The sequence below is a fragment of the Falco rusticolus genome, chromosome Z (genome assembly GCF_015220075.1).
Source record: "Falco rusticolus isolate bFalRus1 chromosome Z, bFalRus1.pri, whole genome shotgun sequence".
Classification (NCBI taxonomy): Eukaryota; Metazoa; Chordata; class Aves; order Falconiformes; family Falconidae; genus Falco; species Falco rusticolus.
In genome coordinates this window covers 29,630,187-29,652,124 of record NC_051210.1, presented here as the reverse complement: position 1 = coordinate 29,652,124, position 21,938 = coordinate 29,630,187, and the positions used below count along the sequence as shown (strand labels likewise).

At 43.2% G+C, this 21,938-nt stretch overlaps 1 protein-coding gene across 3 annotated transcripts; it reads right to left on the bottom strand.

The window, feature by feature from the left end:
• Window positions 1-4,342: 4,342 nt before the first annotated feature.
• CLTA (clathrin light chain A) lies at window positions 4,343-20,826 on the bottom strand. 3 transcript variants are annotated; one of them, XM_037372945.1, is made up of 7 exons: window positions 20,546-20,826; window positions 12,297-12,334; window positions 9,608-9,725; window positions 8,499-8,610; window positions 7,094-7,147; window positions 5,814-5,849; window positions 4,343-4,785 (listed from the first exon to the last, which is right to left on the bottom strand). In XM_037372945.1, the coding sequence occupies exons 1-7, from the start codon at window positions 20,748-20,750 to the stop codon at window positions 4,614-4,616; spliced, it is 735 nt and encodes a 244-aa protein (XP_037228842.1). In that variant the 5' UTR covers window positions 20,751-20,826; the 3' UTR covers window positions 4,343-4,613. The 3 variants fall into 3 exon arrangements, with proteins under 3 accessions (XP_037228842.1, XP_037228843.1, XP_037228844.1); XM_037372946.1 differs by lacking the exon at window positions 5,814-5,849; XM_037372947.1 differs by lacking the exons at window positions 5,814-5,849; window positions 7,094-7,147 and having other exon boundaries at window positions 20,546-20,823.
• Window positions 20,827-21,938: the final 1,112 nt, after the last annotated feature.

The window sequence follows — 21,938 nt, the reverse complement described above, 5'->3', positions numbered from 1 at the left end:
TCCCAATAATTATGCTTGGAAAAATGGTTTATCAAAGGCACATTAGAACTAGTGCTTTGGCAGCCCAGTATTTAGTACAGTTGTTCTAGTCTTGCCCCAAGCTATATTAGCTTCATAATCTGAAAGCAGATGCTTTGTACTGTGGGCAGACAATGTGTTTTAGTAACAACTAAAATTGCTCATGAGATTCTGAAAAAGAAACAGAAAGCCAAATTTTTCTTAAGCCTTGCTTAAGTTTGCACATACAGTTGTAGCATTCCTAGGTTGGTTCACTGGGCAAGTTCACACAGAACAAGATCAAATCATATACTCTGCTGTGGTGCCCAAACCACCCGTGGCTTGTACATTGCAATTTGGTATAAAATCAAAGATGACTGCTTTTTCAGGCTGAGCAAGGCCAATGAGAAGATAAGTAATACAGACAGTTCTTTCTGCTGCTATCATAACTGAGGGAAGCTTTCAGATTCACAACACTCCTTCTGACTTAACACAGATATCAGATGTTTAAGAAATCACACATTACTGTTAGGCTGTTACTGCTAGCTGAAGAAGGCTTTGCATGCTTTAAAAGCACAGTTTTCTCTATTAGTCTAAAAAAAGTAACATCTCCACAGCACTTCTGCCTTGCATGTACTTTTAGACCATCATTTGCTGTAACCATCTGCAGGTGTGCTGAATACTTGGGTCTTCCAGCTTTTTTTGCATGAAGCACATTACACAGAAATTTTAAATGCAAATAAACTGCCAAATCCGTGCTTAGTTGAACAGAAAGTGTATGAAGACTAAAGTAAAATTTTGAAGAAATAGCCTGTTTTTTTTCCCAAAGGCTCCTTTATCTTTCATTTCAATATCACAACCCTGTGGTAAGTATGGATACAGCAGTTTTCAAACCTCATTCATACCTCGTGCCTTGAGCATAGTAAGATTTCTGCAGGTAGTAACCAGCTATGACCAGTAAACAGCCACATACAATGAGAGATTAAATATGTTCTTGTACCCATAGCCCAAGGCATTGCAACGCTGTAATCATACATGATCGCAAGTGACAATTGCATTACTGATGCAAGATCTAATGAAACCAGCCTGCCCATTCTCAGACCAGAACATGCCAAACATTTAAACAGACCGTCCCCTATGAAGTCAGACCACAAAGGCCTGGGTTGTCAGTAATCGTACAAGATCTGAGGCTCCTGCAGATCTGCTGCTACCCCAGGCACACTACCACCCAGCATCACCGTGTCCTGCACCATTCTGCAGGGGAACAAGCTCGCCCACATGACAAGTGCTGTTGGAAAAATAACTCTTCTGGCAGAAACAACAGACACCCACTTCACTCATTCTAAAATACAAGCCCATAAACTATACATTTCCCTTTTCACCAGCTGCTTAGCAAAAAAACCATCAAGCAACAGGCAAGCCACGGCATGTTTGTTTATGACTACTTAAAGCTGTTACTCGTACTCCTCAGGCTGAGGATGAAGGTGCAGCACTATCGCTTTCAAGCTCCCTGCTTTCTGATGAACTGGAGACCTTCCCTCCATCCCCCTTCTCTACAAATGCTCATTATGATTGTCAGGCTGGCTGGGTGCTGGCTGCCACCTGATCACAAGCTAAACAAAGCAAGGTCTATACTCAAGATGCATTCAGCAGGACTCTGCACCCTCAGTGCTGAAAGAGATCTTTATGTACCAGAGGCTTTGTTTTAAGGATAGGAAGTGTCCAGGTTTTTTTTCCAGATTCCACTGGCGGACTCAGTTTTCTGTATGAGCTACATGCTATAGAGCTAAGCAGCGACAGTGGGAAGTTACGGACAGTGAACAGAGGAGTAAGTACACTCAGCTAGGCCAGAGGTAGCCCAGAATTGTCACATGAAGTCACAAAACAAAGTGACAGATGCTGACATCTGAAGGAAACAAGTCAGTGTTCAGAAGCACAGACAAGGGCTCCTATTTGCCCAAATAAAGCTGTGTCACAAGCTCATAGTATCTAAAATAATTCTGACACAGAAAGTCTGAGCAGAACACTGATGAGGCCACACCTGGAGTGCTGGGTTCTGGGCTCCCCAGTACAAGAGACATGGACATACTGGAAAGAGTCCATCAAAAGGCCACAAAGATGATTAAGCAACTAAAGCATCTCTCCTGTGATAAAAAGCTGAGAGCTGGGACTGCTCTGCCTGGAAAAGAGAAGGCTCACAGGCAATCTCATCAATGTGTACAAGTATCTGGAGGGTGGGTGCACAGACAACAGAGCGTGCACAGACAACAGAGCCAGGCTCTTCTCAGGACAAGAGACAATGGGGCACCACGTGAAAAACAGAAGGCTCCTCCTGAACACCAGTAAACACTTTTTCAGTGTGAAGGTGACCAAGCACTGACACAGGCTGCCTAGAGGCAGCGGAGTCTCCCTCCCTGAAGATCTTCAAAAGCCATCCGGACATGTTCCTGGGCACCCAGTTCTAGGTGTCCGTGCTTGAACAGGGAGGTTGGACCAGATGACCTCCAGAGGTCCCTTCCAACCTCAGCCATTCTGTGACAGCACTGATACAGGAGGTAGAAGGGAGACAGTGAGCTAGCATTGAATATAAAATTAAGGCGTAAGAGAGAATCTACAAAATCTCAGCACAAGAGCTAGAGGAGGCAACGAAAACCCACAGAGTTGCCTGTTAAGTGATCCAGCTAGATTGCGTAAAAAACTGCAGACAGTGTCAGCCCCTGCAAACCCAGCTTATAAAACATTGCTTTCACTTCTGTAATATTGCTTTGGCCTTGAATTTGAAAGTCATTGACCCATTTTCTTGGGCTGCTGCTCAAAACTCAAAAAAAGAGATTGCCTTAGTATAGATAAAATGTCCTACAAGATAGAACAATGTGGTGATTAATCAGTTCCAGAACTCCGTGTGCAGGAACCCCTCTAATCTGCTGATCTCTGAAATTCTAGTAAATCCAAATGAACATTTTAAACATTGTACATTTAATGCAGTGGAGTTCTCTTTATTAAATTACCAATTATTTTTAGAAGCCTTTGTTTGTAGAGCTTTGGGGTTAGTAAAAGAAAGGAAGTCTTCAGTCAAGGTGAATGCATAACTGGTCAAGGCTAGCACTGAGTATCACTATTCTGTGGACTTGCTCTGTGCTTCAGTCCTATTGAACTCACCTGTGGTATCCCTGTGCAATTCAGAAAATTTTTTCCTGTGTTGTTTTCCATGGAATTAAGCTTGCAGACCTGTAATTTTAATCACTACTCCTAAATAGCTTGTGAACACACTTGCCAACATGGGAATAGCTCCTGTCAGTATAGGCAATGGTAAGGTACAGCTTAACTATTGAAGCCCAACCAGCAAATTCAGTATCTTATCCACCAAAGCGACACTGCAGCTGGTTCAACGGTTGTGCAGCAACTCCCTGACCTTCAGTAAGTTTCTTAATCTGCATTTGCAGTCCTCTTCCAGCTGCCTGAACTTACCTTCCAGCTTGTATACAAAAGCTATTAAAGCACTTCTGTTACACACTAGTTAACATCCTATATCTTTGATAAAAATGGTGAAATGAAACTGAACAGACTAGTCTTACAAGATAGACAGCTAAGGTAAGTCTTACCAGAGCAAGGCTAGAATACAGCCCCTGTCAATGTTGGGTGAGATTACAGAGCCAAGGAAGCAGCAGAACCAAGATTTTCTGGATCAGTTTGTTTCAAACTCAACCGCCCTGGCAGCCAGAGCTCCAACCCAGTAGATGAGCAGCAGTAGAAGCAAGTCTTCCCTTTTCTTGCTCTCCAAACATCCAGTCCACCACCCTGGTGGGAGAAAGTGACTGCAAGAGTCAGTAAGGACAAGGGGACAGTTCAAAAACAGCCAAACAGCCTCTGCACAACAGGATTTTGCATATGAAGACAGCATTGAACACATGGCAGAATGTATAGTTCTGTGTACATTCTACAATGCAGTAGAATATCATAGACTTTAAATACTCAGGGCTCTGTACTGTATGTCTAACCTAAGGTGTGCAGCTGGAGTGACAGCAGAAAACTACACAGAACTGCTTACCTGCAGCAGGCAGTGTCCTCAGTTCCACTCAAAGTGAGATAAGCTCCTTAAGAAGTCTGCCGCTCCAGTTTCCTAGAGCTTCTATCTTGTGCGATAAATTGGATAGGGAAGCAGTTTCTAAACTAAAACTCTTCAGAGCTTTAAGAAAGCTTACAGAGACAAGCAGGACAGCTTCTCAGAGACCAGGAGCATTGCTGGCTGGTCACTAGCAACTAAGAAAAGTGTTTGCTTACACTCAATTCAAACACCACCTGTCAAAAGGGAGCAGGAGACCTTAAATGATCTGAAGTCAACACGTTTTGTTGTTTGTAACATCTTTAATATCAGTAATGTGGAAAGTGACACCTCAGTGCACAACAGCACAGAGACTACAGTTTTGGAGGTTCTCTCATTTCAGACACAGAAAGGAAACACGAGGAAGAACATGCAAGCGAGAACAATGATCAGCTCTAGATACATGATGAGGTTTGGTCCAAAAAACATTGAAACAATTAATCCAATTACTGCAAACAGCTTCTCCGAGTAAGGTTAAGATACCGCATTTGTAGTGTTTCCATTGTGCTTTCCTTCAGCGAACCAGTGGAGCCTGCTTGAGTGAGATGAGAACTGAACGCATGCGGGACACATCTTTTGCCTGCTTACTAGATTTGGGATTAAAGTCACAGAGCTGAGCCACACGTTCCCACTCAGTGCCCGGAAAAACATCTTCTGCATCATTCACAAAGGCTTCTTCAGCTGCCCTAAAAGCAATGCAATGCACCTTGTGTTAATGCCCCAGCACATAAGGCATTCCTTCCCTCTTACAGGATGCAGTTTTTCTCAGCATGTTTCATAAGAAATGTGACCTGACAGCTGCTTGTGGACATTATGGCTACTTAAGCTCCCACTGCCCCAGCCCTGGAGATGAAAGTAGGTTGCAGTAATATGCTATGCACAAGCAGTGCAGAGGATTGCTGTGTAAAATGTTGGAATACAGGTGTTTGGTTTTAAGAATAGTTACTGAGTCTTTGTTTAAGGAGTCACCACAAACTGCCAGGAAGTAAGGTACTCCTATGTAGGCATTTTATTTATGGAGAAATGCCCAAGTCTTAACTAGTTAAGCCTCTGCCACTTGATGGCTTATATTGGACACTTGCCAACTGGAAATTTACAACTCCCTGCAAGCATGTCTTAAAACAGATTCCATTTGAGGAACTAAATCAGCCCCAAGGCCTACAGGCCATCATAAAACTATCTGCTGATGATTTCCAATGCTGTAGTGAAGCAGCATGAATCAAAAGGAATTTAAGTCACGGATCCCGGGCTTGCGGGTCCTATAGGCTGAAGTGTATCTTGGCAGAGGGAATGTCTCATTTGAGGTCAGCTCACAGGATAAACACATTTCCCCTGCTCTCACCCTAAGGAAGATTTGTACATTACATAGAGATTAGAGCCAGTGGCTTCCCAGCTGTATCCTTTTGGCACTGCTATGCTGCCAACAGCATTGCTTCATTGCAGGGGTAACACTCCAGCATCTAGTTTACATGAACCGTGGGGCCCTGGTAGCTGCCTGAGTGCAAGAGCAGTAAGCATCAAGAGATCAAACCAAATCCATCTACTCCAACAAGCAGTACAGAAAAAGCAGTGAAGATGACTCTCCCATGAGGGTTCAGCACTGTTCACAGGGATGATAAGGTTACAGACACCACTGAAGACAAGGGTCACTACAACACTGCTACTTTATGTGACATGACAGTTTTAAGGGGCAGTGAAGATTTTTTTACTTAACTGTTCTAGGCTGTAGCAAGGATGATTTATGTTTGTGCTTAAAGGTGAAGAGAAGAAAAGAAACAAGGAGAGAAAGTTTAAGTCAGATATAGAAGATGAGAATGAGTTTAATGCAGATGATCAGCTGGCATGCACTAGTAGCTTAGCCAATTTCAGGAAACAGGCTGCCAATTTTATTATGCAGCACTTAGACTGCACATTTGCATTGGATATACAAAAATAAATGTTTTATTGGCAAAATTTGTCAAAATCCACTCCAGGACACTTCAGAAAAGTCAGACACCACCTGTAAATCCATCATTTCACAAGTCTTGGTTTATATCCACCTACAGTTAGGTAATTAATTCCACACTGGACCTTCAATATTACTGCACTCATAGCCACACCATGGCTCACGAATACACCTTCTAAAGGTGTCACTTTAGAATCTGTGATATGGCCATCTTTCAATTCAAGTCTACAAATTAAGGGAAGAAATCAAAACACATGAACAAGCCAATGAACATTGCAATCCTTCAGCCCCATGGAAACTAGCATAAGCACTGGGGCTTGAAAGCCATGGCTGTGCTCTCACTGATCCATTAGGATGGCAAAATGTCTACACAGAGCTACTCCAAAGTGTTCTCCCAGCAGCTAATGCTGATTTTTCAAATATCAGCTCCTTGTACTTTTCATCTGTTCTCTAACAGCATCCTCTATCTATATGCACACTCCTCTTCTACCCCAATTTATAGCAGGTGATTCCTTTCTAACTTCCTTGGCTTACAGAGATTTATGTGCAAGCATTGCTTGAATATTTTTCTGGTTATGTAGGCAAATGAGTAGAGACCAGGAGCTCAATACCTGTTACAAAGAATGCGGAGTTAAACGTTGTGCTTCTCTGGGGAAGGGACTAGAACTAAACGCAGCACCCATTTGAGACTGCAGACACTAACCCACATACCCAGCAAAGCATCTGGCTAAGCAGTGTTCACTGGCCTGGAGACAACCATAAACACCTACATCTAAAGATTACTGAGGTCATTACAAAATTCCAGTAGTATGTATACCTTATGACTTAATCTGAAAGTGCGGCATGCTGCACAGCATATGGGATCCTTACAGGAAAACTGTACTTAATACTGCAGATCAGAGTCAGTCCAAAAAGTAAAGGCTATGAACTTATGTTAGCTTATACTGCCCTGAAATATTCAGAAGTCACCCTCAGACATTCAGCACTATCTCTGATCCTCCTCATGACCTAGTTGACTAGCAAACAGAATTAGTAGTTAAGCAACATACACATAACCAATCAGGTCAGCGAAGGGTTGTTTGTAGAAAGCTTCATCTGCCACCCTAGGTAGCAAGTAGTCCAAACAGGCAGGCAAGCAGGCAGGAGAAAAGAGATAAGGATGAGAAGTACAGAACACAGCAGAAGGCCGTTTTAACAAGCATGTTAACCTTTTATCACCTAGACTTACTGTAACACGAAAGCAGCTACCACATGGAATGTACCAATTAAGCCATTAACTCAAAAAGGGGCTTTGCTGTATCTTAGAAGTTGGGACCAGCCAGCTTAGGGCTACAGTCCCACTTGTTAGCATTAAGCTATTTTCAGTGGATAGAAACTACCATTAGGAGAGAGATCTCACCAGGCTGATCAGAATGCCAAACACTCCTTCTGCCCAACATTTGCTATGGGGGTATCATGAGCTCTGGCCACCAGCTAGAAGAATGCTAATCCTATTTGTTTCTTGGCCTTACCAAACGACTGTACCTCAGTGAATGGAAGTGTCAAATCCATAATTCTGTAGTTAGTGTAGGCCTCCCTTCTTCCTTTAGTAAGAAACAGAGTCCACCTAGGACTCTACCTACTCAAGATAAACCTGCTGGCCATTTTGGTAAGAAAAATGGTGTTTCAAAAAAAAAAGTTCAGCTTGAAGTCTGTGGGTTCCCAAAGTATGAAGCAGCTCTGATGATTACCTGGACAGAATGACACTGGCAGCCCTAGGTCCGAAATAGAGATCTAAGTGCTATTCAGTCAGTATTACTGCATTTACTTTTACATAGCTTCAAGTCAAAATTCCACAGGGAACCTCTTAAGAGAGTCTAAGAGCTTATTAGACGAGCAGCCAAGTCATTAGCTTCTGCCCCAGGGCCCATAATTAGACAATTCAAACCCAACATAGACACAGTCAGCATTTAGTTCTTCACTAGGAGACCTGATTCAGGTTATTTCTCCAGCACTTCCAAAAGGCGTGGCCAAAGGTTTTAAGATACCTAATGAATAACTTGTTCAAAAAGACTAACCAGGAGGCCAATTCCATGTGTTCTAAAGACAGTAAGCAAGCTTGCTAGCCTCAGCATAGGCTAATTACAATCACTGACAACCTGTGCAGCTAGGAATGTGCTAACAGGTGGGTAGACTAAGTTTTTCTGGCCACATTCAAATTTTGTGTCTTCAGGAGTCTTCAGTAATTCCAGTTCCTTATCTTAATGCTTTCTCTTGCTATTCTTGGACACTTACTCTGGATTCTAAGAAAACTTAAAAAGATAGTCTGCCACTGGAGACACATCTCTTAGGAAAGGTTACTCTAATGATCTGAAGGACTAGTGCCTTAGGACATACTAGAAGTATTCTAACCTCTCTCCCACATTATTTTCATATCCAGAACCATAACTCTTCAGATGGCTGGAGAAACCTTACCTGTTGCTGGCTTTTGTTTTCTGGAGCTTTTCATCTTGCCTAGCATACCACTCTTCCAACTCCTTTATTGCTTTCGCTTTCCATTCTGCTTCCTGCTTTCGTGAGTTCGCATCTGAAGTTTAAGAATTGATTTGTCAGTCACGTTTGTTCCAGCTAGATCTTGCTTACATTTCAGCTGATGGCTCAGGGTGTGCTCTAGTGCAGATGGTTCCTTGATCTACTCAGATATGGGTTGGGAGATTTCCTGATTTAGGCCGTGAGAACTCTAACCACCACGCACATTCAGAACATGTCTGCACTGCATGATTAGGACAGTTCAGTTTAGGATAAGCATTTGTGGACTAATGCAGATCCAGTAATTCTGTTGGACTGCAAACAGTTCAAAACCAGGAACAGTCAACTGGCTATGCTAGTGTAGAAGAAAGCTCCGTAGAGCCTCTGTGCTTAGACAAAGCAAGGGAGCCTGGAACTCAGCATGCTTTTACACCCACTGTACGGTTCAGGACAAGCTCATTTGCTGTTACTAGCCCAGAAGAGGTGTAAGAGGGTCAGCTCTATCCAGAATCACATTGTACAGAAGGTTCGGAACTAACAGTTTCAGGCAAAGCCTCCTCCTTAATATAAGTGAAAAGCACACCAGTTTGCAGGGTCTTAGAAGCTGTCCACAGGTAGGTATCACTGCCTCCGACACCTATATTTAGTTTAGGTTTTTGCCCATTAATTTAGCTGTTAGGTTAAGATCCATGTGACAGCAGATGGCTTCAGCAAGTACAAAATGAGCAATCTTTATCCTCTGAAAAAACTGCTGATGGCTGCAGTATTTATTCACCCTTTTCTGCTTATAAAAGCTGTTCATTTTCTGTAAGGTTATTTGTAAATAAAGGGCAGGCCACATGAATACTCTTAAGGTTCAGAGAGCCACTTGCTTGCTGACTCCTACATTAATATTAAGGCAGCTTACTGGAAAACTCACCAGACTTGATCTTAAACCCAAGAAGCATATTAAATTCCCAAGAGCCAGAAGCTATGGTTGAGAATTTTGCTTCTTAAGAAGCTGCCACTGAGTTACTCGCAAGCAAGAGCACCACTGCAACAAACACCCTCCTTACCAAGTTGCTCCAGGCGCTCCTTTTGCTCCTCTCTCCACTTACGGATACTCTCCGGTTCTGACTGCTGTTGATCTACTTGGGATATGGCAGCACAGGAGTCTGTTAGACCATCACTCTCCTTAAAGGGAATGAACAGTAATGTTATTTATACATGATGACTGAATATTTCAGATAACTGCCTGCAAACTACATAAAAACAGACTATTTGAACTGAGCACTTAACACATTCATCTGATGTTAAACCACATTACCACTATTGATATGAAAAACATCTTGCCACAAATTACAGCAGGATTGAAGAAAATTAATAGAGGACTGCCTCTGGCAATCAGGGATCAAACACACACTCAAGCTGACTGGGAAGTCAAGCTGTGCCAGAGCTCTACACCTGAGGAAAGCAGAAGACAATGCAGCTGTAGGCCTAGAGATCCTCCAGTTCATTTCACCTTAAATATTTACTGTGATAGTAATTTTTTTGAATGGTTTTATGAATAGCAGTTTAAAACATTCTCTGTAACTTACTTGTCCACAGACATCTGCAAACTTAACTGGTATTAGAAGCCAATGTATCTTAAAGACATTATGGAATTTAAATACTGTATGCACCTTAGAACACAAGAAGCATTTTGACATTTAAGCATCAAAACAGTGATTACTAGCATACTTTTTACTATACAATAGCCCAAAGACTTGCAATGAATAGGGCTTTTATTAACACACCTGATTCAATGTATCTTAAAGACATTACAGAATTTAAATACTGTATTGATATGGAGAAATAGTGTGAAATGGGGACAATGGACATCGATTGTGATTGTATATGTCTGCCCAGGAATGTGGGTATGGTGACTGGTCATGGGTGCGGTGTCTGGTCACATAGGCACACAGCTTTGAGGAGACTCCTACAGTTTTGAGGAGACGCCTGCCCTTCTTCCTCTAACAAAAGGGGCTATTTTAAAAAAGAATGAGAAAAGGATGAGAGATATTCCAATGCTATCTAGAGGGAGGGAGTGCTAAGTCTCCTTGCTGAAGAAGATCGGATGGTCACAAGAACATGAATCACCTACAGACCTGCAAGACCACCACATTCCAGGCAAAGGACTGATAAGCTAATTAACATACGAAGCGAGAGTAAGCGGGTTTAGGTAACCAATATGTACAGGCGTTAATTGAATATTCATTTGTTTTATTGTATAAATGTGAGATGGTTCGTCACTTCGGGCATGCACGCTTGTGGAGGAGCGATCCCCCGTGCATCTGCGTGCAATAAACATACCTACTTTATAACTTCGAGTTATAGAGTCTAATTCCGCACGTCAGTATGCACCTTAGAACACAAGAAGCATTTTGACATTTAAGCATCAAAACAGTGATTACTAGCATACTTTATACTATATAATAGCCCAAAGACTTGCAATGAATAGGGCTTTTATTAACACACCTGATTCACAAAGCTAATGAATATAGCGCTCTTTTCCACAGAGGATACTCCAGCAACTTTTATTGGTTCACCCTACTCTCAACAAACCTAAGAACCAGCACTCATGACAGTACCAGACAGATTGCAGCTAATAACAGATTTGGCTGTGTCTTGTCCCTCTTTGGACCTCCTGTAGCCCTCAGTGAAGGAATAATGCAAAGAGAAGGAGCTAGGCTGGTGCCAGAGCACCAGACTTCACATTCAATCCAAAACAAAATAAATTGGCCAGCTGCAGAGCCAAACTTGTTACAGGTAGCTAAAATAAAAGTTACATACAGCCCATTCAGTCTGTTTGTCCTCATTAAGAGGAAGGTCTATCAACCAAAGCAGTCTGTCACTTAGAATTGCAAACACAAAATCAAGATTATTTCATCTGCCTTCAGTTGTATAAGGAAGCACAAAGGGCCAGTAAAATACAGTTTTCCCTCAACCTCAGCAATGGTGAGGATATAAAAATGTTAGCAGCAGTGACAGCTGTTTGTGTCTCCAAAAAGCTCAGTGTTCACTTAAAATTCTATAGAGAAGTAGCTCATATGCTGCCCCCTTCAAGAATTCATTTAATCAGGGCTATCCCAGCCAACTCTGCTACCAGATTGCCTTAGCCACACTCTGGAAAACTCATTTACAATACAGTGATTGCCTTAGTATGCCTCATTCTTCTATGATGCTAATAAAGTGAGTATCTCCTTTTGTCATTACCATCGCTGACTAACATGCTTTCATAGTGATTGAGCTATTCAGCCAGCAGCTTAATTCCAGCAACTTTAAGTCACTAAGAAGTGTATAATGTTTTCAGTCAGCTCTTTGTAAGACCAGTCTTGATAAGACAACCAGGACACATGAATTGTCCTTAAAGAACAAGTAATCCAGAAAACTCTGCTTTAAACTAGATAGTCAGAGCACACTTTCAGCTTATTAGGCAGTGTCAAGTCAATGTTAAGTCATACCATGGAGTCTGTCAGTCTGCTTACAGTGGTTATGTCCTATTAAGCCGTAATTCAAAATGGACTGCTGCTTTAAGCTACCTCTAAATTCAGAGGAGGAGCATATTAAAAGTATTAACAGCTTTATGAGATGAACTATCAGAATACAAGTTCCTCTTTAGAGATGGAAGCATATTAGAGACAAGAAATGGGAAGTATTAAGTCTAGATGAATTAGAGTTCTCAGTAGAACAGCACATTCCAAGTACCAAATACTTCTATCTTACCTGATAGAAATCTCCATTAAACATTTCATCAGCAGCACCTGTAAAGAAGGGACCGTAATTTAGCCATTTGAGAAGAGACAGAACAACCAGATTTACTGGTTTCAGTAACTTGTATGGAAAGCTTTGCTAGCATACCTAATGTGGAAGTTATGCCAATGAGGGTTATTTGATACCCTGCAAAGTCACTTCCTTATGTCTGCATTTTTCCAGTTAGGCACAAGAAACCAAGTGAGTCATTATTCTGCACAACCAGTGATACAAGGTCATTTCTTCATCATCAGCTCATGCTTCAGACTACAAAAACAGCAAAGCTGTTACTGCTGAGAAGCTACAGTCAATGTTCTGAAAGTTCTCCCACTTTCTCCTCCCTGTTTTAGAAGCTGAATTCTAAAGAACTGTTCAGAAGTTACGAAGCATGACTCTCACTGTTTTAGTCTCTACCTGGAAGATTAACAATCCTGCAGCCAACGCTTAGTAATTCTTATCCTAGTTTGGTTACCTCCTAATTCCTAATCAGCTCGAGGGATACAGCTAACATCCCTAGCAAAGTCACCTTTCTGCTACCTCCTGTGATGACACGCTTGATAGCTTCCTACTTCAGCTGCAGCATTATTCCCTCTACACTGGCAGTAGAACCTCAGGAACAGGATCAGCTAGGAAACTTTGACACAGAACCCTAATGTTTCATCTTATTGAAACACAGCCACAGAGATACACGTCAGTTGTAAGACAAACACTTGAGTCTGTGAAACTGTCTACATCTCCAGATTATGCAAAACACACTACGAGTTTCAAAAACTACTAAATCACAGCAAGGCATCTCTCTGAACAGTCCTACATAACATCCATCTGCATGATATAACAAGTCATGTGGCTACCTGTGTCTCACCCATAATGCTACCATGGATAAACTTATCACACAGAAGTGCTTCTGCCATGTTAATACACTCTGGTACTGTCTCTTCTTTAACTACAAAGTTACCCAATAGTAAGCACAAAATCAAGTTATTTTGCACCACCACCTTAAATAAGATAGTCAACGACCTAAACCTAAGAGCACTATGCTGCTGTATCCTCTATTTCTTTGTGGCTATGTATACTACAGTTTCACACTAGTAGCATTAAATGGCAAAGGAGTATGAAGAGCTTCTTATGTAACAGGGAACTAGGCAAGAATTATTAACTCCTTAACCCTTCCCTGAGCCCTGAATAACCATCCCTAACTCTGTTAGCTAGAGGACTGTAAAGTCATCAGTTCAAACATGGTAAAGTTGGAGGATACCAGTTTCCAAGAAAACAGTTACTGACTTCAGTAGGGGAAGACTCGAGTAGTGGGACTTTTACTGACTGCTTCAGAATGTTTTTGACTTAAGAAATTAAGTATTTACTAGACAGATGTTTCCAGAGCAGAAAATTAAAATGCAAGTCCTTCCAGCTCTCTAGAAGCATGCAGATGAGAAAGGAATTGTGCAACTGATCTCTGGACATTAATCCTATCTCAGGAAGTCTACCTAGAGCTTCACAAGAGTCAGTTTATGGCAAGTAGAAGGCAAGAGCACATAATAAGTAGTGTCTGGTCCAGGAATTAAGAGGTTCCTTCAACCTGCTGATAGCTAAAAAATTTCAACCTATAGACAGCAATTAGGAAAAAAAAATAGCTTTTCAGTTATAAGAACCTAGTATTTTATAACTGGACTCCTATGTCTGAACATGATAGCTACTTTGTCTAACTGCTACTCCTCTGCAAGTCACAGGAGCCAAAAAGTGGTTTGAGAGGCATGTGAAGCTAACAGCATCTGTCTGCTTCACAGCAGCTATGCTGCACATCACTTAACACCAACCTGGAAGCTCCTTCAAAGCAGACTTTTGCAGAGATCACCGCACATACACTGACGTGGGCAGTTCCAACTACAATTAACTTCTACTAAACAGGTTTACAAAGAGTTTACGAAGACTACAGACAACAAGAGTAAGCGTGTTTTCTTTGATTGTCCTTCATTCTAAGCCCATATGCACTACAGACACACTGCAGCTGTTCACCTTGTTTTGACAGGGCTGGAATTAAAGTTAAGCCAGGGTCTCTTAACTCATACTGACATTAACAGCTTGAGTAAGCCAGCTGCCCACTCTGTTTACCAGTCCTGATTTCAGCTGGGATAGAGTCAATTTTCTCAGCTGGTGCAGTGCTGTGTTTCGAATTTGGTGTTAAAACAGTGCTGATAATACGGAGGTTTTGGTTGTTGCTAGGTAATGTTTATACTCAGTCAAGGACTTTTCAGTTTCTCTCCCTGCAAGAGGGCTGGAGGGGCACAAGAAACTGGGAGGGGACACAGCCAGCACAGGTGATCCAAACTAGCTAAAGAGATATTCCATACCATGGGACATCATGCTGAGTATATATAACCTGGGGGAAGGAGGAAGCAGGGGGACGTTCAGAGTGATGGTGTTTGTCTTCCCAAGTAACCATTACGCATCGTGGAGCCCTGCTTTGCTCGAGATGGCTCAACACCTGCCTGCCCATGGGAAGCAGTGAATGAATTCCTTGTTTTGCTTTGCTTGCGCATGTGGCTTTTGCTTTACCTACTGAACTGTATTCATCTCAATGCATGAGTTTCTTAACTTTTACTCTTCTGATCCTCTCCCCCATCCCACTGGGGGGTGGCGACTGAGTGGCTGCCTGAGCCTTAGTCACTAGCCAGGGTTAAACCACACCACTAGTCTAGAAAAGCAGAGAGCAATTCACATACACACACACAAAAGTCTGTCTCCCTGTTCTTCCCTTCAAAACTTACTAGTCTTGAAGATTCTTCCAAGAACTGTGTCTTGTTAGACAAAAAAAACATTTATTAAGGTCTTCAGTACTCAGGCTGGTAGTTTGTTCAGGTAAAAGGAACAACATTCTTGCTCAGGGCTGCAGCTAAGACAAAACATCTGTGTGTCTTTGGGCTGCTTCTACATAGAAGCAGCCACTAACTGGCACAGAGCTAAGTGTTTCCAGAGGGCCCCCAGGTCAGAAGTATTAAAACTATTAAAACACACCTCCCATCTGTTTTGAACTCCCTAGAACTTGTGATTAAGTTGCAGAGTCAGCATGCTGACTAAGCATACTGCAAGCAGAAGAGGAAATGGCACTGTACCAGCATGCTATTTATTATATGCCAATACAAGTATGCTATCTGGAACAAGACCAATAGTCAAACACTCTCTCACGTCAACTCCCCAGTCTCAGTGTTCGTATAATGCAGCATTAAGTCTAGAAAAACTATCAGCTTGCCAGCCTTCGTATCAGTAATCAGTGCTAGCTGTGTTATCAGATTTCTTTGTCCACAGAAACATGTCATTTCATACCTGACTGTCCACAGAAAAAGCCCAAGTAGTGTTACTGCTATCATAATCTTTTCATTGCCCATGGACAATGACAGCTCTCTACCAGCTTCAGAGTCCATTCAATCCTACCACAGTATTGCATCCTGAAGCACCTGAAGTTAACATTGCACATCTAAAACTATTTTAGGTAGTAATGATCTGTATTACTCTATGTTTGCTTCTGAACTTGATAAAGCTTTATTTCTAAGGATACTGTTGCAAAGAACATGTCCAAACATCTACAGTTCTGTAACATGTGCTGACAATAGGGTAATAATGAACTTCCACATAGCAACCCAGATAGTTTTTACAGTCTAGAAGGGTTCAGAGAGGATAAGCCATGTCAGCTACCTTGCATTCACAGAAGAGAAAAAACAGCCAAGCTTGCCGGAAACAGACAGCTAGAATCACTGCCCTCCACATGTACTATAGCTTACAAAAGAATAGGCTGGGTACCCTGAAGATAAATACAACAGTTTTGTCACTTCTGTCCTACAAGTCACATACGGGTTCAGATGCTTATCACAGTGATGATCAACTGCTCTGAAGACAATTACTTGCATAAATACCAGACTCAGTACTACTTGGCATAAAAGGAAGTCTGCTTAGTCTTGTTCACTTGCCTCTCTGAGGTCTTACTCTCAATGCAAAAGACAGCTATCAGAACAGTCAGAGGCAGGAATTTATAGAGGTAGCTCTTCTGACACAAGTCCAACCATTTCCTAACACATGGATTAATTCCTCCTCAGGTCTTCCTATCCAGCTATGCTTTGGCCAATACCCTCATAAGGAAAAATGAACTTCAGTATCACCACACATAAAAGTACTTTTATGAGCTACTTTCAGCATCTCTTTTAAACAATATGTACTGCTTCACTGCTACTTTGAGTGAATCAGTAGCTATAGCTCCAGCAAGAAAAGCCCATAATCAAGTTTAATACATTCCAGCATAACATCAAGTAACTTCACCGCTCAAGGGCTACTTTCCCATCCTTTTTCTTTTGGGCCCAGATCATGCTTCCCCTTCACCTACCTCTCATCCATAAGAGGATGAGAAAGAAGAATCTTCTCTGAAGCTTTCGTTTAGGTAGTTATCCAAGAAACTGAGAAGAAATAGTTTTTCCAGCCATAACTCAATTTCATGCCAGTATGCAAAGCAAAGCAAGCAGGTCAGGAAGGCTGCTTCCTTCCTGTGTTTTAGTTCTAACCTGCCGTTGTAACAAAACCCATTGAAGTGCACTCATTTTCAATATAATCACTAGGCTAGTACCAGGTCATACCTTCCTCTCTCTCCAATAATGCTGCACCATAAAAGCTTCTGTAACTTCCCAACCGATGCAGCATCCTCTTGGTAAACAGAAAAATATGTTTTCCTGTGATGAGCTTGATGATAATGCAGTATCAACATGTGACAGCAAATACAAGTTAAACAGATACCACCTATTTATATCTTTCTCAGTACTACCTCATGGTGCTCTGAGGCCTCAAGATACTGACTAAATAGCAAAACCCAGAACAATGGTTTTTCAAATGACCAAGAAAAGATATTGATAGTCACAAACAAGTAACTTTCCCTCTCTAGTGCTAACCAGAGAGACAGGAGGAAACAATTCTTTCCCAAAATAATTTTCAAGCAATGATATTCAGTCCCTGAAAGGCTATTAAATGTGGTTTATGGACAAATGACTGAACCCAATTAAGCCTCTTAATTGCTACAGGGTCATGAGCCTCTTCAGATGGAGAAACAACATTCATTCAAGTTCACACAAAAATGACAGAGCCTGAAGCAGTGAAGGCAATGTTTGAGGCTAGACAGCTTACATTAAACTTTTATGTATATCCATGTTAACACATGACTGCTTGTCTTCGAATGTAATCCTCTGTAAGAAGCTACTTGACAAGCTGTCACAAGGTTTTTATATTGACATACAGGTTCTAGAAGCCATACACTTGGTCCTGAACTCACAGTCTCCTGGTCAAAGGATGTAGCAAGTGAACTGCTATAACCTGAAGACCTAGTACTGTCAGATTGGAGAGAATTGAAGAATTTGACTGTTAATAAATGCACGCATTTATTTATCACTGAACAGGAAATATCACAGAAGACCAAGTTTGTAACAACTCAGCAACAGCACTGTATTACTTGACTTATACAGTACTTCCTATTTTCTGAAGCAGTGATGATACTTCATCTGTCAAGGGAAATAAAGTTAATTTTCACATGCCCAGGAAGCTTGAACAGGAGATATATATATATATTTAAGAAATAAATGGCCTACTGGTTCAGGCTGGTATTCCAACTGGCAGCATGAAGCACTGCTGAGTGAGACACATGAGCCTGGCAACATTCTGCCATTCTCCCCATACTCACTCAGTATCTACCATTACTACATTTAACAGAAATATAAACCAGTATCAGTTTCCTGATACTGATATTAACAGTTCATACTACTGATATACATACACATATTTGTCTAATTCTTTTTTAGGAGGCTGCAATTTGAAAAAACATTTGTTATATGAGACACCATGTTTCTTACAAGTGTGGTTCAAGAAGTTGGTGACTGCTTCTCACAATATCTGAAGATTTTCAAATTTCAGTTGTGAGGCTGCCCAAGTTAGGACTTTTGGCCCAGTGTTTAGAAAGAAAACTTATCCAACAGACCTGTAAATAAGGAGTTCAAAAAGGCTGCAGTTAAAAGTAGTAAATCCACAAACCCCTGATCACAATGCTTAAAGGATTTACATTAGAATTTGTGTCAGTTCAAGGAGAAATTTGCATTCACCTATTTAACTTAATTACAAAACAGTTTAATAAACTAATATGCTCTATAGACTAGAGCTGTTTGATTTTGTTGTTAGGATATTGATCAGATTATAAGAAATCTCTAACGAATGGCAACAGAATTCATCAGATCATTTGTCACCGTGGTTGAACCAGTACATTTTGCACTGCTGCAGTCCACACTTTTTCACAAGGAGGGAGTTACAGGTGCCAACAGTCAACAAATTAATGTTCTGTTACAAAATGGGACCCCTGAAGGTTTGCAAGAACAATCTGCTATGCCTGTTTAACAGGCCAGAGCATAAATGCTATTCCAGTGCATACAAGAAAGCAGAATGACATACAGATGACACACCTAGACTTCACAGATCCTTAGATCATCAAATTACCATATTCATTATTTTATGACCCTCTTTCTAGAGAAAGTTCTCCAATAACACTTTTACATTCCATGACAAGTGAACTTCCATGACTTGAGAAAAAAAAACACTCTTGAAAAGCAGCTTAAGAACTACTTTTACATATTAAGCCAATCTATATCTATTTAACAAGTTGATTTTTCAATAAGGAATCACTCTACAATACCCACATTGCATATGGACCTAGCTGCACACACCATGAGAAAGGCCAATGTCAGAACTTTCTCCAAAGAATTTAGTCCTAAAACAGTTACTTTACTGTTCCAGAGCCTATTTGGAATGTAAAGACTATGTAAGGCATAATGTTTGTCTAAGGCTTCTGAAAGTAAGAGGGGAAGTGTCCACTATGTCTGTTTCTGCACTATACATAGAATACAGAAGTCACATTATGTCCGATATCAAAACAGGACAGTGTTCTGATAACAATTATCCTAATGTTCTAGTGCTTCAGCAAGATACTCCCCTGTAAACACCCTTTTTACAGGAAATACATTGTCCCTACGTTTTGAACTTTATGAATGAGTTGACTCTAAGGGCTGTGCTACCACTAAAAAAGCACTGAAAGCAGCAGGTCTCCATTACTCAGTCTATCTAGTTGGGCTTTATTCCAAGAGATACCATGAACCTCTATCCTCATACATAAGATATGCTAGTAACTTCAGAAATCAGGCTGCATAATGAAGACTTAATTCTAAAGATGTTCCCACAGTAAACCAGGAAGCAAAGTTCTTCAGACTAAGCTGCATAAGAGCAGCATCTTCCTGACATGACAAAGGAACTTTACATGAGAGCAGATACATTCCTGTGGACTCAGTGACAAGCGAAGTCTTCTGAGACTGCTGCAACATCAGTTAGGTGCAGCAGCATCCTACATTCACACCTTTCCTCCTAGACTTCAGCTAAAAACCCTAAACCTTTTGTAATCAGAAGCATTCCTCAAGGGCTGCTTTAGCCACCGTTAGACTAACTGAAAACACACTAACATCTAGCCCAGGGGTCCTCACACTTTTTAACCAGGGGCCGGCGCGGATGCAGTGGCAGGCAGCCATCTGCGGCTGCTTGGTTTCCCCCCCCAGCCCCGGCGGGGGGGGCAAGGGGGTCTGTAAATACCGGGGGCCGGATTGAGGACCCTGGGGGGCCGTACCCAGCCCGCGGGCTGTAGTTTGAGGGCCCCTGGTATAGATCCATACACGTAGCCACCACTCCTCTGGATGCAACAGTGTGTTCTGCAGTGCCAGTTTTCTCATCTTGAGTACAAAGGTTACCAAGGAACAAAGGCTAGAGGCTTAGCAAGATTAAACATTAGCTCAACTGCTAGAATACTACGATCACTGCATGTGAAGGCGGCAACACAAGTGGCAGAACACAAGACACTGCCTTATCCTGCTTCCAGTGGCAGATGTAAGCCACAGGCACCGAATCTGAGGGAGCCGGGGTAACCCGCACACGGCAGGGCGGCCCGAGGCGGCCCAGAGGGCACGACCACCCCGGGACCACCCCGGGACCCGCGGCGGGTGCCGGGGGCGGATGGCCGAGGCGAGGGGCCCGCCAGCACCGCCCCCTCCCGGCCACGGCGCCGCCGAGGGAGAAGGGAAGCTGCGGAGCCCCGCCGGGCCGGGACCTCTCTCCTCCCTGCACCGCCCCGCACCACCCCACCCGCCGGCCCCCGCCGCCCGCACCGAAGTAGAGGCCCTCCGGAGCCTGCAGCACGGCCGGCACCTCGCCGCTCTCCAGTATGCTGTAGCCCTCGTCGTTCTCGATGCCCGCGATCTCGTTCTCCTGCTGCGCCAGGAAAGCGGCGGCAGGATCCTCCTCGGCGCCGTCCAGCACCCCGTTATCGGCGGCGGCCGCCGGCTGGGCACTGAATTGCTGCTGATCGGCCATCGGGACGAAAAACGAGGCGGCCGGAACGCGAGCGGCTGCGACTCCTGCGTCGGCGCTGAGGAGAGGCGCGGAAAAGGAAGGGCTTGTGCCGGCACCGCCCCGAGGAACAGCCAATCAGCGGGCGGCGGAGGCGGGGCTAACGGAACTTTCCGCGCGATGCCGCGGGCTCGAGCCAATCAGCGCCAGGAGCGGCGGCGGCGGCGGGGGAGCGTGGCGCGCCGCCGGGGGAGCGTGGCGCGCCGCCGGGCCGCTGTTGTGGGGCCGCGGTCGTGGCCGGGCCGTCCCGGGCCGTTCCGCTCCTCTCGGCCCCCAGCCCAGGCGGCCCGCGGCGGAGCCGGGCCCGCGGCCTGCACCTGTAGGCGGCGAGGCCGTGGGGCCCGGCCTTGGGGCCTTAGCCGCGGGCACGCAGCGCCCGACCTGGCAGGCCCGGTCGGCGCTGACCGGCCTCTGCTCCCGCGTCAGGCAGCGACCGACATTTGGTCTGCGGCGGGGCCTGACTCTCCGTTGCGTTTCTGTCAGACCACCCCGCAGGGGGAGGCTGTGCTGGCTTCGTGCCACAGGACCGGAGCAGGAGCTGCAGCGCAGACGGGATACTGGTGCCGTGTAAACACCAGTGCCAACAGAACATCGAGCCATGGGCATCTTGGAGACAAATCCCAACTCGCAGATTAAAGTCAATAGACACATCAGTCGTTTTATGTTGTGATTCTGCATATCTCCTGTCTGGTGTTAGGAAGCCTGAAATAGTGTCATTTCAAGTACCTTGTGTTGCATTAACCCTATATTGACAAAAGTATGCATGTCAAAGGCAGTGATTTCCAATACAACTCTCATGACAAAGTTACTCTGATCAGTTTCTATATCTGGTTTATCATACAGATTTTCAAATAGTTTACTGGCACAACAGAGAGTAAGGGGAAGGAAAAAATATTGATGTAGAAAGAAGGAAATTATGCTGGCAGCGCTTAAGCTAGCGCAGTTCCTGCAAGAGGTATTTGGTAAACTCCATTGCCTTTCTGTGTGTACGTTTCTTGGTATATTACAGGTATGCTATCCAGGTTTTATGTTATAATCCCATTCCAATGTGTTTAAGAAGGTGGCCAAATTCAGAAAAAAGTGTAGCTCTGCACGTCAGTTGTTTCCTGTGCTAAATGAACAGTGGGAGATAAACTGCACATTGAGCTACAC

Excerpts from the sequence above, each read along its gene's own strand:
- CLTA (XM_037372945.1), bottom strand. The coding sequence starts at position 20,750 with ATGGCCGATCAGCAGCAATTCAGTGCCCAGCCGGCGGCCGCCGCCGAT. Across the intron at positions 7,148-8,498 it reads AAAACAAAAGCCAGCAACAG|GGTGGCAGATGAAGCTTTCT; the intron begins GTAAGGTTTCTC and ends CTTGCTACCTAG. Across the intron at positions 5,850-7,093 it reads GCTGACCTGATTGGTTATGT|CACAAACATAAATCATCCTT; the intron begins GTATGTTGCTTA and ends TTCACCTTTAAG.